General features: G+C 36.9%; 1 protein-coding gene across 1 annotated transcript in view; it reads left to right on the forward strand.

Moving 5' to 3' along the window:
* The first annotated feature begins 473 nt into the window (after positions 1 to 473).
* pip4k2ca (phosphatidylinositol-5-phosphate 4-kinase, type II, gamma a) overlaps positions 474 to 15,573 on the forward strand; it is a 28,520-nt gene continuing 13,420 nt past the window's right edge. Inside the window, exons 1-4 of the mRNA NM_200101.3 lie at positions 474 to 859; positions 3,356 to 3,453; positions 9,972 to 10,068; positions 11,568 to 11,714. Of these exons, the coding sequence (NP_956395.3) occupies positions 701 to 859; positions 3,356 to 3,453; positions 9,972 to 10,068; positions 11,568 to 11,714 (501 nt within the window). The 5' untranslated portion in view covers positions 474 to 700. The remainder of the gene's footprint in view (positions 860 to 3,355; positions 3,454 to 9,971; positions 10,069 to 11,567; positions 11,715 to 15,573) is intronic.

Here is a 15,573-nt window from a genome sequence, read left to right on the forward strand (position 1 = left end):
TTTTAAGTTATTTAAACTTCATTCTTGTTCTTTTAGGTAAACTATCCCTTTAAGTTATGTATTTAAGCGTCATTTCTGTTCTTTTAGGTAAACTATACATATACAATTTTTCTTTTGGGTGAACTACACCTTTAAGTTATGTATTTTATCTTCAATTATGTTCTTTTGGGGGAACTATTGTTATAATTTATGCATTTAAGCTTCAGTCTTGTTATTTTGGGTGAACTATCCTTTTAAGCTATGTGTATGATTCTTCTTCTTTTGAGTGAACTATCCCTTTATGTTATTATAAGCTTCTTCCCCTTTTTTGGGTGAACTATCCCTTTAAGATATGTATATATGCTTCTTCTTTTTGATTGTCTGGTTTCACCTGTACGTTCAGAAAGCAGATGACGTACATTCAGGTGAGAGAGCCTGACACACATTCTTGCTGTCACAATCTATGATGATCTGTCCCTCTAAACTTGTGGGAGGAGCGTCTGGATCACCGCCACACACTTCAGCGACCCAGTGTTGTTCACTTCCATGAAGAATCGCTTCATCTGGGCCTGTGAGTGCGAGCACAGCGGAAAACAGGCCCTCGTGGCTCGTGTTTTCTCTCGACCTTTGATTGTCAGTTAGAGGACCCGGAGCAGGAACAGAGGGAGGCGGATCCGCGAGGAAAACAGACCGCTGCGCTACAGGGGAGTGACCCGTGATGATGGCGTCTCTCGGTAACTCCGGCAGCGCCTCCAGCCCGATGGTCATGCTCGCTCCCAAAACCAAGACTAAAAAGAGACATTTCATGCAGCAAAAGGTGAAGGTGTTCCGGGCGAGCGACCCGATGCTCAGCGTGTTCATGTGGGGCGTAAATCATTCGGTAAGCTGGCATACGATTCACAGAACTTCCTACATAAACACAACTGCCATTTTTGAGCTAACTGTTAGCTGCAAGCACGCATATGTGGCTTTGGAGACACTTAAATGAAATATTTGTGGTAATATTAATATATCACATGAATTGTGCGTTGTGTTATTGATTTGGGAATTGGCACCTGAGGTCACGCGCAAAACAAACATGATTTCTTTGCACGCGGCGGATTTGCAACTGTTGCTAGCGATGTCCGATTTGTGAACGAATCATTCTTTTGAATCGGATCTTTAATAAAAATTTGGTTCGCTACAACGTTCTCACCGATTCGTGAGCGAATCAGACTGAATCTGTTGCATCATGTTAGCTTTAGTATTGTTTAATCTTATGCTAATTAGCATTTATTTTGGTTCGAAACGACAATAATAACAACTATTAACAAACTTCATGGATGTATGTGTATATCAGAAACAGAAAGAGGTTTATTGACATGTATGTTGTTGACACGAGATGAATTTGTTTTGTTTTCGTGACAGAAGTTACAAGTGCAACAAAATGACAGTGATAGTATAAAAACACTGATAATGAAGAAATAAAAAATAACAATATACAATTTTCACAAATGTGTCTACAGTATAGTATTTTATGTAATATTGTATGTATAGCTATAATAGTTATGGTAAATAGTATAATGTATATAGTAATGTGTATATATAGGCTAAACATGTGTAAATAAATGTTTATTATGACCACATGCTCATAGATGTATACACTAGATATCACATACACGCCCTGAGCATGCGTCAATACTGCAGCCATATTTGTACAGTGCTCCCAGGACAAAAGTCATTCAACTGCACTAGTCAAGACTAGAGCCAATTTGAAGATACTGGACTTTTGCGCTGCGTACGGGTGTAGTAACAAGGGAACCGAAAACAAAGGATAAAGGCGTAATATTTAATAGGTAAGATTTAATTTTTTACGTTTTTTTGTGCTTGACAAGTAACATTATTGATGATAATACAGTCACTTACTGCACTGACCATAAGGCGAAGTAGCACCAACTCGCGCTAAATACTAGGCTTATCCTAGTTTTGTTGAATAAAATCACCAAACGATGTAAATTAAATATGATTACAAGACGTAGCGGTGCCAGAAACATTATTATTGTAGGTTAAGTGAAGTAACGGCTAGTTTTTGAAGTAACTTATACGGGTGTCTAATAACATAACAGTGCCTGTGCCTCAATGTGCAAACTGTCCACCCTAAATTATTGAATATTACAAATGTTATATACCATTTAGATCAGAAAGATGGATATACACATTGAGACACAGAGATATTGATGCTTTACACGAGTCATTCAAAGCGGATATTCGTTCACAAACGAATCGCTCCCATTAGAAGTGAAAGCAGGAGAGGGGGGTGTTTCAGGACACAGATTTTTGGGTAAGCTAAATTGACCGTAGTGAATGAGTGTGTTTGGATGTCTTCCAGTGATGGGTTGCAGTTGTAAGGGCATGCGCTGCGTGAAACATATGTTGGATAAGTTGGCAATCCCAGATTAATAAATTGACTAAGCCAAAAAGAAAATGAATGAATGAATGAACAAACGAACGAATGAATGAATTTTTGGCGTCCGAAAATTTAGTACATCTCTAATATCAACACACTTTTAGATTCCTATTGTTGCACATCTCTGCTGTGTTATTGGCTCTAAGATCAATATAGAGTAAAAAAAAGTCCAGAGCTTATCCTTGTTATTGACAAACATTTTATTGCGATTCGATATAATATCGTTTATGGGCCTAGCCCTAATAGAAAGTATGTTAAATTCAAGTACATTGTCAGCTTTAATATAAACATTATTATATGCAAAAAATGTTTCGTCATCATAAAAAAAAGACACATTTATGCTTGTATGGATGTATGACAAAAATACATTTTAAAATGATAAACCGTACTGACCCTTAGATATTATAATATATTTAAAATAAATTATTGTTCTTTAAAAAATTAATTCCCAGACATTTTTTTTAAATAAATCATTTCCAATTAGTCATCATCATTTGCTTGGAAACAGTGTAAATTTAATGGATGCAATGTAATTAGCATACATTTATTTTCTTAGTGCTTGAAATCCCCTTTTTTACATTGATCAACATGTTAAAAAAGTACATATATTTCTTTTCTATGCACATTTTTTAAATCCAAATGTACCAGTTTAGTACAAATACACTAGCTTATGCAGTCGATCCATATGACCACAGTTAGACTGTTTTGAGATCCTGAGGGAATAAACTGCCTTTAGGTAGAAGTTTGTTTTATGGAGCATTTGCCATTGCACAATGAGAAGACTGGGATATCTTCGCCAAATGAGATGTGTTAGAAAAGGTCGAAAACAATCAAGTCATTCAGTGTTAGGATATGGAAAACCTGCATGTACAAAGGTCATTTCCTACATTAAAAACCTGCATTTTTTTGGTCCCCTCTCTGTTTTTGCAGATCAATGATTTAAATCAAGTTCCAGTGCCTGTCATGCTGCTCCCTGACGACTTCAAAGCCAACACCAAAATTAAAGTGAACAACCACCTCTTCAACAAGTATTTATCAAAAGCTCATCATTTTTTTACACACATTTTCCTCAAAAAGCGATCTTATAAGTACAGGGTATCTGGAGGGTCTTAACATGTCTTAAATTTCAAATTTTAGCCCTTAAGAAGTCTTAAATCCACTGAAATATTGTGTTGTAGGCTTTAATAATTTTAAACGTGTCTTAGTTTTCCTGTCCATGTAAAGCTATACCCAGTTGGGCCAACAACCACCCAATCACATTTTAAAAAGCGTTTATTTATTAACTCTATATATTTGTTTTGTTTTTCCTTGGCAATTAAAAAAATCTTTAGCGTTTAGCCTTGTGTAAGTCTGAAATTTCATTCATTATTGTCTTAAAATGGTCTATAAAAGATCTTAAAAGTTCTTAAATTTGACTTGATGAAACCTGTAGGAACATGCTTAAATTTGTTTAGATGGGTTATTGTAATTACTAGGTATGCACTATATATTGGCGGCCATATCGTTATCGGCCGATAAATGCTATTTTTAAGATTATTGTTATCGATCTGATGTATAAATTAGGCCGATATCTTTAAGCCGATAAATTACGTAATTGACCAAGACTGCCTGCCTCGCGCATGCATGGGCGGAACTCAAAGTCCGTCCTTTCTTCATGTGTCATTGCTGTGCGTTAATAACTCAGTAAGTAACCATGTTCCTTATCATTGTAGAAATGTTTGATTGAGTGCCATTGTGTATTTTGCTTTAAATCGCCTCAGGAAAAAATATTACATGTGTAAACATAATAGCAGCGATGCACACATGCTAAACAACTTGTTTTGTTGTTTGTAATCTAATATGATTATTTGTTATTATAAACGCGTTGCTTGGCATATGTTGTTGATGTAAGATTGTATTCAGTTTGATCGGAATCTTGATTGTAGTAAGCCCACGTGAGAGCTGTTACCGCACACACACAAACACTGATCTGACAGCCTTCACAGCAGCACGAGGGAGAGCTGCGTCAGTCACTGAATCCAGCATAGGGGCTCTCAACTCGCCGGACATTGTCTTTATATTATGCACTGAATGTGTCTGTGCTCGCAGTTGAGTGAAGCTTTTCATTTTCATTGATCATTTTTCCTGCAATTGACAGCAAGAATGAACACAGAAGCGTTGTCTGATTGACAAGCTGCAGCTACATGTGTTCAAAAGAATCTAAAACGCCAAACAGGATGAATCTATGCTGCATTTTCTAAAGTAATACAATCTGTGTTTAGCTTTTCGCTTGTACAGTGGCTCAGAACTGTCAAAACACCTCTACAAAAGTTTTTTTTTTGGACACGACATATTTGTACATGTGTACATCACTGTAACACGTTTTATTCAAGAACATTTGAGCTGGTTTCAGTCCTTAGCTCTTTCGTTTTCGTTTTAATTAAAATATTTTTAACTTGCTTGTTGATTAAATCCCATTTTTTTTATTTAACCTATTATTTTTATGCAACAGTCAAGTTGCATGTTAATTTGCTATGAAGAAAAGGAAATGACAATTTTTTTTTTTGCATGCTGATTTATATGAAATTGTGAATATAGGTCTACGTAATCACCTTGCAATTTTGAAATTATAGCTTTTTTGCATTGAGTATAGATTATTAAGTTCATAAGAGCAGTTCAATCTTTTATGAAGTTTAGTGTATAAAAATATAACATTTTGAATTATTTAATGGAGTGGAGGAACTATGATGTCAATTTGTATGCAAAAGCCTGGAAGCGAGTTAGCATTTTAGCAGTTCCGGTTCCCTCGTCCCAAAGTCAATGGGTTTTTTCAATGGGATTTCAGTAAAATCGCTTAAATAAGGTTTGTGGCTAACACAAACTCAAGATACTTTCATGTTTTATTCTACGACATAAAACACATCAGTTACAGCACACTCTTGATTTTTAAAATCGGTTATGCTTCTTTAAAAAGACGGTTGCTATCAAGTTGCTAAATTGGACTACAGGCGGTGTCGGATACATTATACGTCATCGTGCTGAACTGGTCTGGAGCGCAGCTCGCTTATGTTGGGCATTTGGATTTGGCTGTTATTTAAGTATTTTTATCAATAGTATTTTATAATTTGTATAGTATTTTTTTTTAATCGGTAATTCATATTGTGTGTAGATAATCCCTTCACATGTAAAGACTGTCAAGATAGATTAATTTGTTGATCATTTATTTTAATTAAATGATATTATGAAGATTACCAGTGCACCCTTTCTCTTTCCTGCTCTTAGTAATGCAAACGTGTAAATAAATGTGTAAAAATACATGCATGTTAACTGTCATTTTAAAGTGATCAATAGATTTTAGCAGCTGATTCGCCTACAAGGTATACATAGTTAGCCAACATATACATACATAGCCAACATAGCTCCTCCGCACTACTGTCGCCCTATCGGCCTCTAAGTCTGTAGAGTTATCGATATCGGCCAAAAAATCCATAGCCCTAAAATTAATCTATGCGACCTCATAATATATTTGGGCGCATTAGTGCGAGTGCAGATAATGGTTGTAGTGCGACCTGTTTTGATTTTTTGTAAAAACGTGCTGAATCGCTCTTCCCTGCCGCTATATTGGTTCATATTAGCTGTCAATCACTCACGGTATTCCGCTGTCAGATGACAGGGAAGGAGCTTTTATGACCACGGGAAATGCAAACGGCTGAAGAGTAAAAACTTAAAGCACACAGGTTTGCAAACCCCACCTAAAGTTGAGGCGCAGATGAGAGCGATCATGACACGTCACGTGGTGAATAATGATCCGCCAGCTGAGATCAATCGAGTACGCGCTTCTTGGAGAAGGCGCCCGAACCTCGATGCGTTGCGTTTACTGCGTGTTCAGCGCAAATGTCCGCTAAAAGTCAAATCTAATACTGTACATATCATCGCCAAAGAAGCTCGCCTTTACTAAGTTTACACTGAAACTGCGGCTCATAACAAAGACCGGTATTGGGCCGGTGGTCAGCGCAAGAATCCTGCTCAACTTGCTCATATATTGGGTCGGCTGACTCGCCTGCTTTTCCACTAACACAGAAACATGAAGATCATCTCAGACTGAACCTTTAAATTGACACAAACTGAAACCAAAACTTTTAAAGAGTGATAGAAGTGAGACTTTACTTACTTTCTTTTGTCTATTCTTTTTTGAGGTGTATATTATTATTTTTTTATTTATGATGACTGCTTTGCAGCTTTCATCATTGAATTGAATGATTTATTATAATCTTTTGTTTGTTTTGTAGCAGAAATATTATTTATTAAATTGACATGCATATAAAAACAGCAGCACAAAATAAATATTTCTTATTGCAATGCTTTATTTTTGTTTGATGCAAACTACACAATTATTTTTCATAAAGTAACAGACTTTTTATAGCAGTAAATCTACATTCATGCACATTCAAGGCAGTATCATAATGAGAAATGGAATTCATTGTTACTATTATTGTCATTTTTTATCATCACTAATATTCTATGGCCTAATTATTAGACATTCATTTTGGAATTATTGCACACAAATATCAATGTTTTCGCAGCATTAGTTAGATAGTTGTTTCTGGTTTTTGTCAGTCCTATTAATGTTGTTTTAAAATACAATAAATCCCTTAAAAAACAATTTGCAGCTGTGCTCATTCATTTTTGGTGGGTGCTCCTAAATTTTTTCTGGTGCTCCTAAAATTGTTTTGGTGCTCCTAAATATTTGAAGTTGGGAGCTCCGGTGCTACCAAGTAAAAAAGTTAATTTCGAGCCCTGTGTGTATAAATGCATTTTGGTTTCTCTGTAAAATATAATGATGATGGATAAAGTTGTGGTGGGATCTGCCTAAATGCTTTCTTAGGCTATTAATTAAAGGTGTTTCCTGTCACTGTTTGTTTAGCTGACTGGACAACAAAGTTATGTAGTCAATCTGCATAATGAATGCTCCATATTCACAGCTGAGGCCTGTGCTTTACTTTTAGCATTGGAGTATATAGAAAATGTCCAACAAAAGAACTCTTATTAGTTTTACAGACTCCAAATCATGCCTCCAAGTGATGGAATCTACAAAAAACATCACCTTTTGATTGATAGTATTTTAACCAAAGTTCACCATCTACAAAATCAGTTTTATCACATCATTTTTGCTGGGTTCCAGGACATGTTGGGCTTTCAGGATTTTGTGCGAGCTGATGCAGCTGCTAAATACGCTTTGAAGCAAGGGGTCAACCAATGTCAAATTCCTCCTTCAGAGATGAGACCTTTTTATCAACGTTTACATTTTAAATATGTGATGAGAGGAGTGGGATGCATTGGAAAATAATAAATTACATAACATTCAGTGTGAGATTTCAGGTTGGATTTCAAGACATTTTAAGACAGGATTTGATCATGTAATTTTTACCAGATGTCATATTGGACATACAAGATTAACCCACGCCTTTTTACTTAAAGATGAAGACCCCACTCAATGTTTGTTCACAATGTTTGTTCAAAAACACATTTTACTTGACTGTCCTGCTTTTAATGATTCCAGAAGACTTTTTTATGAAATAAACTCTCTTAAGGATAAGGGTGTCACGATTTCAATTTTTAATCGAAATCGATCGAAATTTATGCTCAACTTCAATTATCGAATCAAAAAATAGAATCGTTGATGCTGCCACGCCCCCATGTTACGTTAGCTTGGCTTGCCAAGCGGGAAAAAAACTGGCTTGTTGAAGTGCTTGTTAAACTGCAGACGCAGGAGACCCGTCGACAGAACTTAAACCCTCTCCTCTTTCAATGAAGTCGCCGGTGTGGAAGTGTTTTTGATTTCCAGTTAGTTATGTTGACAACGTTCGTGTTGTTGACAAAAAAAACAGTTTGCAAGCTCTGCTATGTACGTATTACGGTTGGGATGATAGACGATGGGCGCATCGCGATCCTCCGCCCCGCACCCGTTGCAAATCCGCTCGTGAAAAATACACACTCAGGCCCTGTTTACACTAATATGTCTTTGTTTTTAAATGGCATTTTAGAACGACAACGATCCACATCCACACTGGCGTGTAGCATTTCTAAGCAGCCCTCCTTCCTCACTACCGCTGAAAACGCACATCACGTGACCAGACACAGACGCACACACATTGTCATGCGCTCGAGACAGCGGGTCAAGGCAGTCAGCGAGTCAGTAGACTGCTTACATCTTTTACTTTCACACAAGTACTTAGTCATTTTAGCAAACACCTCAGATACTGTTGGCTGGTTCCTGTTGGTTGTGCACCTTTTTTACCGACGCCATTATAACGACACAGATCACTGCCTATTCACGAGTCCCACAGAAAAAAGTGATTGACAGGTGGTAATTATGTGTGTAACTTACCTTTATTCATTTACTGTATGATTTGTTTATGGGTAAAACAAAGACCATGCAAGTCAGGTAGTTTAAACGGTAGGCTACAAATAATTAATTCGTTGTTAATTAATAAATTATTCATAATCGAAAAGCGAATCGTGACTTTAGAATCGAAAATGTAATCGAATCGAGGATTTGGAGGATCGTGACACCAGAAGCGATTTCAGAATTCTTATAATGTATTAATACAAAATATCTTATTTAACTTGTGTATTCATTTGTTTGTTGTTATTAATTGTTTTTTTTTTATTATTGAAATGTTCTTGCTATGAAAATAGCCTTGGTTGCTGACATGGCAGTAAATAAAAAATACATTACATTACTGTTTGTTTAGCCTGTTTTAATTCATTTTAAACATTAAAAGATCAGGATCTCAATTCAGATCTGCGCAACATGAATGATCAAATAATGATTTGCATGTGTTTATTAATCCTTCGAAGCGCTGCATTCAAATCAGTGTTTGATCGAGAGAGATTTAGTTTTCACACTTTTTTCTTTTAGTTACAAACAATTAAATAACACAGCAGTACTGGGAAAACAGTTTATAGTTCAGATATGAACACTGATGTTTATGGTAAAGGTTAAAATTAAAATCACTGTTTAATGGAACTTGACGCTGGTAAATGTTTGACAGTGGTGTAAGCAATTACATTGTGTAACCAATTGGTGGGGACAAACAGCCATAAATAATGTCACTGAATATTTTTTCAAAAATGATCCAACTTTAATGAAACATGGTTTTATTTGAATTGTTGAATCATTAATTGAAAATAAATATGATATGCTGTTAAAGATGTTAGATTTCTAAATTTAGTATTATCAGCAACAGTAGCAGAGATCATTTTCGTATTAAATATTTTCCTTTTTTTTTTCCAACTAGTTCTTTCTTAATTTTTTTAAAATTTAAATGACAGGTTCTAAGTTATGTTTGTTTAAACCAATGTTTTTTGCTGTGATATTTTTGTATAAAAGGAAAGCAAATGATGTTTGTCGTCTCCCTTTTTTGCTGAAAAATGGTCTGATCTGTGACTCAAAAACCGTAGTGTGATCTGAACCGTGAGACGTGTGATCTGTTACACCACTATAAGAAATGGAGTGTGTTACATGCAAGTATGATTTTTGAAACGACCCTTCTGTGTCTTACAGGGAGAATCTTCCAAGCCATTTTAAGTTCAAGGAGTATTGTCCACAAGTTTTCAGAAACCTCAGGGAGCGATTTGGAATTGAAGATCTTGACTACCAGGTGACTTTTGTTTATTATTATTTAAAGGGGACCTATTATGCCCCTTGTCCCTGATAAGCTTGGAGTGTGTATATAAAGTGTCACCTCAAAATATCTCACAAATAATGCTTTATAACTCTGACCCTTTTAGGCTTTAAGCCAAATTGTGCCATTTTGTTGACTTGCTTTAAATTCAAATGAGATTGTGCTCTTTTGAAAAGTGGGCGGAGCTACAAACGCCTATGCATCAGCACTGTGGCAGTCAACTAAATATGTCAATAGAAGTGGCTCAAAAAATGGCAGTCTATTGAGACTATAGTATTTGTTTGTGCACCCTAAGGTTTTAAAACGCATAAGTTTTGCTACGGTTACGCCATCTGTCCACACTACACCACAAACGCTGGAGAGGCTGTTTTCATTCTAAAACGCTGCTGCTCCGTTTCAGTGTGGCTGAGGAAAAACGGAGACATCTGAAAACGGAGGCGGGGCGGCTGAGATTCGCTACCTAACTAGGGCTTTTGTGTCATAGCGTATCCTTTTCTTATTCGTCAAGTCCCTATCACATGACTATAACACATGGCTATAACGCTACCGGAAGACAGTACTATAAATAACAACATTGGCACAGAAATGGGAGCGTTGTTTGCACTATTGCCTGTTTTTGGCGCCATTGTGCAGTTATTAATTTGTTACGTTTAGTAACAACTCGACCTTGTTGTCTGTCCACAAAAATACCTCTCTTGCTTTCTTTGCCATTGCGTTTAATGTTCAACCGGCGTTTGTTGACTAACAATAACCAAATGCCGAGCGAGACGCATGCTTTCTGTTTATACTAGAACGCGCATGCCCAGAGTGCGCGAATGGTCACGTGATGTACGTTTTTGGTGGAGTAGTGTGGACAGAGATTTATCCAGAGACACTAGGTGAAACTGTAGTGTGGACGCGGATCGTTTTTGATCTAAAACGCTGTTTCAAAACTAAAATGCACTAGTGTAAACAGGGCCTAAAGCTCTACATTTTAAATGCCTCTTAGTCGTGACATTATCTTTAACAGGTATGGCACAAAAACTCTAATGGTGAATGGCTGATTCTCACTTAGGACTGTTTATGCTAACAAGGGTGAAATTGTCACGGATGGGGCGGAGCTTTCACCCTCTAATGACATGTACAAAGGCAGAATATTAATTAAAGTGTTTCTGCAGACTGTTTTTATTAAGTCTAATTATAAAAAAAACTAAATCAATAATTTTTTACTATTAGAGGCTGGTTATATTCACACACTGTTGCCACACAACTGTGTTTAAACCCCTTATAAAAGTGATTTTTGCATAATAGGTCCCCTTTAAAATGCAAAACATTTTGTGAGATCACCAGATCTAATGCTTCCATTGATAAACCAGCTTATATTTGGACTTGATCTAAATATGCATGAGAATGTATACCAGTAACAGTTTCTATGTAATGGTTTCTTTTGTTCTTGCGTACAGTATAATAAATCTGCTATGTGTGTTTCCCATCAGGCATCTCTGGCCCGCAGTGCTCCTATGAAAGGCGACGGACAGGGGGAAGGTCTTCTCTTCACGTCCTATGACCGCACGCTGATCGTCAAGCAGATCTCCAGTGAAGAAGTAGCCGATATGCATAACATTCTGTCCGAGTATCACCAGGTAACTCGCAACATGCTCAGGACATTCATGCTTAAAGGGGAAAGCGACATTTCTATAGTCTGATGGTGTTCCTAATGAACAATTATTCCAACATACACTGACAATAACTACCTGCTGTATACTGAAAGTGTGATAGTTAAGTTAATGTAAAAAACGTCCATTTCCCGCTAACATTTGAGCGCTGTGGAGCACATTCTTAAACAGCGCTGATTTGCCATAGTGTTCACATGCTCAACAGAAATGACTGTGATTGGCCGTGAAGGTCATCAGTTCACCAAACTCACTGCTGTTTACTGAGTGTAAGCAGAGATACAGGGACACTGGAGTGTTTTAAAGCCGCAATTCATCAGTGGATTGCTCAAATCTCAGCTTATAGACAAACCAGCTGATCTTCACAGCTTTAAAACACTCTGATGCCCCTGTATCTCTGGTTACACTCAATAACCAGTGGGGATTGCGGTGAATTGATGACCTTCACGGCCAAGTAATTTCTGTTGAGCATGTGAACACAATGGCACATATATTCTATTTAAGAACGCTCTCAACAGTGCTCAAATGTTAGCGGGAAACAGGGCGCAATTTGTACCGGTACACTCCCGATTCGGCACCTCTGAAATCTGATCCGGTGCCTCATTTTACCAATCCCCCTCCTCAACCGCCCTCCTCCCGCGTCCGCTGTTTACTTTCAATTTCTTCCGCAACAATCAACCCTCCCAGCTCTTAACTTATGTCTGTGACACCCCTCCGCCATCCAACACCCTGCTACCCCCCACCGCATGCGAGACATCTCTACATCCTCGGGTAACATGCTGGATCCGTTACCTCAAACTGTTCCAGGGCCTCGCAATTCACAAATTAAGCACTGGCGGGAAATGGATTATTTAAAAATTTCAGTATCGATTGGTACCGAATTCCAGTATCATGACAACAATAGTTGAGTGTCTTGTGCTCATTAAATATTTATGAGCATGAGGCAGGTTTTTCAATGTTCTTTAATTTCGCAAATACGGATTGGAGGCCTGGAAGACACTTAGGCCCAATCCCAATTATACCCCTTAGCCCTTCCCCTTACCTGGAAGTTCATGTGAAGGGGTAGGGGTGTCCTAATTATCTTAAGCTTGAAGGCATAGGGCTAAGGGGAGATGCAAGATAGCCCTTGAAAGATTTGGTGATTTTTCAGGACCACACTTAAAACCAAGGGGTATGAAAATTCCAGAACACATCATCTACAACAGCAGCATGGCTGCACACCGAAGTCAGGAGATGCACAAATTAGTATTTATTTGTCATTGTTACAAATTTTTACAACAATCAAGCAAATTTTTGAATAAATTCATAACCGTGTTCATCTTTTACTGTCATGCTTTTAAAAAACAACGCTAAAATAAAAAACGCAAAATTTTGCTATCTATAATCCCAAATAACAGCTCTTGTGTAGCAGTCCAACAACATTCTGACACTCGATGACACTCGAATACCATGTCAGAAAAGTCTGATGGCTGGGAATGGGCATTTTACAGTGTCTGCTATAATGTTAATGCTGTTTTTGTATGTTAACATAGATGAATATGGCCACGCTTTAAATGCACAGTACAGTTACGATCTTATTGCCACATTATATTGTTATGATAACATGATATATGCCTTCAGCGATTTCCTGAAGTTAAATACCAAAAATAACGCATCTGGAATAACTTAAAGAAATTCATAAAAGCATAGAAACTCTTGAGTGTGAAGAGCTTTTTTATTTTTTTTTTATTTGGTAAACTATCCCTTTAAGTGTTCTAGTCTGTATGTACTGCTGTCCATCCGTTTATATGAATGCATAACTTCTCCACAAGAAACTAGCATGTCAACAAAACTGCGAGGAGCCCCTGACCTCTTTATTAAACTTTAGCTTCAGTAACTAAAAAGCTGGTTGCAAAACAGTACAGGCACGTCGTATGCCAAGCTACTTCAACTAGAATTGAATTGCAAATCATTATAGTTCACACATTACACAAGTGCGCCTTTGTTGGCGATATGATCAGACTAAAGAATTCAGGCTCCAGCTATTTTTAATGTTTTATTACCCAGCTGGGATCCTGCACGCCCTGTTGTTTATTTCCTCTGTACACATTTTCATGCTCCATCATTTTCATGTTCCACCGCACTTCCTTAAAATAGGTAAATTCCTCTTCTCTTGTTCCACAATGAGCTTTGTTGATGCTTATTTAAAGGGGTAGTTCATCCATAACAGAATATTCTGTCATCATTTACTCACCCTTTTCTTGTTTCAAACCTGTTTGACTTTCTTCCCTCTGTTGAACACAAAAGAAGATATATTGAAGAATGCTGGAAACCTGTAACCATTGATTTCCATAGTATTGTTTTTTTCTTCTATAGAAGTCAATGGTTACCGGTTTTCAGCAATATTTAAAATTTCTTCTCTTTTGTCCAACAGAATAAAGAAAATCAAAGGTTTATAGCCACTGAAGGGAGAGTAAATATGGTTGCAGGTTTTCAGTTTTCTTCAAAATATCTTCTCTAGAGGTTTAGAACCACTTGAAAGTGTGTAAATAGTAAGTGAATTTTCATTTTTGGGTAAACTATCTTTTCATTTGCATTTTAGTTATATTCACAGAACTGTTGACTGAAATGTCCACAAAATATAGAGGAAATAAGATAATAATAAGAGTTATATTTTGCCGGTTAAGGAAACAGCATAGGAGGAAGCTGCCACGGGCTTTGGTGCAGATGAAAAGTAATAGATTGATCTGTTCAACAGCCGCCAATGAGCTGCCTTCTGCAGATGCAGCCGATGTAAAAGGCAAACGCCTGCGTGCTGCATGTAAAGCATATGCTTAATAAGTTGGCGGTTCATTCTGCAACGCCTGATGAATAAAGGAACTAAGCCAAGGAAAATGATTGGATAGATAGATAGATAGACAGACAGACAGACAGACAGACAGATAGAGATTGATTGATTGATTGATTGATTGATTGATTGATTGATTGATAAATTAACTTACTATATTTTTTTATTAATCAAGTGCACATCTTGCCTTAAAAAACATATTAACCCCGAACTTTAAAAAAAGTTAACTTTATTTATGAAACAATAGTGCTATATATATATATATATATATATTGTTTTTTAAATATAAATGTAAATAAACGCTTAACCCCCACTTAAACACTTAAAGTCCTCTTACACCATATAAGTAACTAATTTGACAACACAAATGAATGTATCTACATATGAAACGTACACAACTACAAACAATATAGCATAAACAACATTAATGAATTAATTCATTTCTTTTCGGCTTAATCTCTGAGTAATGAGAGGTCGCCACAGTGAAATGAACCGCCTACTTTTCCAGCATATGTTTTTTTGTGCAGCGGATGCCCTTCCATCCGCAACCCAGTACTGGGAAACCATGAATAACATCTATAACAATCTATAACTGAACAAACTGACAAAAAAAAATAAGTGACAGTCAAAATCTTTTCACCGTAAACAAGTGAGAATAGCACAAATGCTGTGACACTATTATGTGTGAGCTTTTTTAATATCATTTTCCATTGCAGCTGAATGAGCAGATCTTAATCAACGCTGTGCTTCTGCATTTGTGCTGCCCTGGGGGTCGGTCTAACACTTTTTCTTGATATCTATAACAACAAAATACTTCCTGCACGATTCTTCCCTTATATTCATGCACAGTGCGCTCATGTTTAACTGGTGCAGGTGTGCGCTGATGCGGACATGGAAAAACAACATTGTCATTTATTAACCCTGTGGGCTTGTTTAGCTGCCCGAATACCATACGGGTGATTCTATAATTAGAGAGACATTTTGCATTTCAAAAGGTTCAGG

Source organism: Danio rerio, chromosome 23 (genome assembly GCF_049306965.1).
Source record: "Danio rerio strain Tuebingen ecotype United States chromosome 23, GRCz12tu, whole genome shotgun sequence".
Lineage (NCBI taxonomy): Eukaryota > Metazoa > Chordata > Actinopteri > Cypriniformes > Danionidae > Danio > Danio rerio.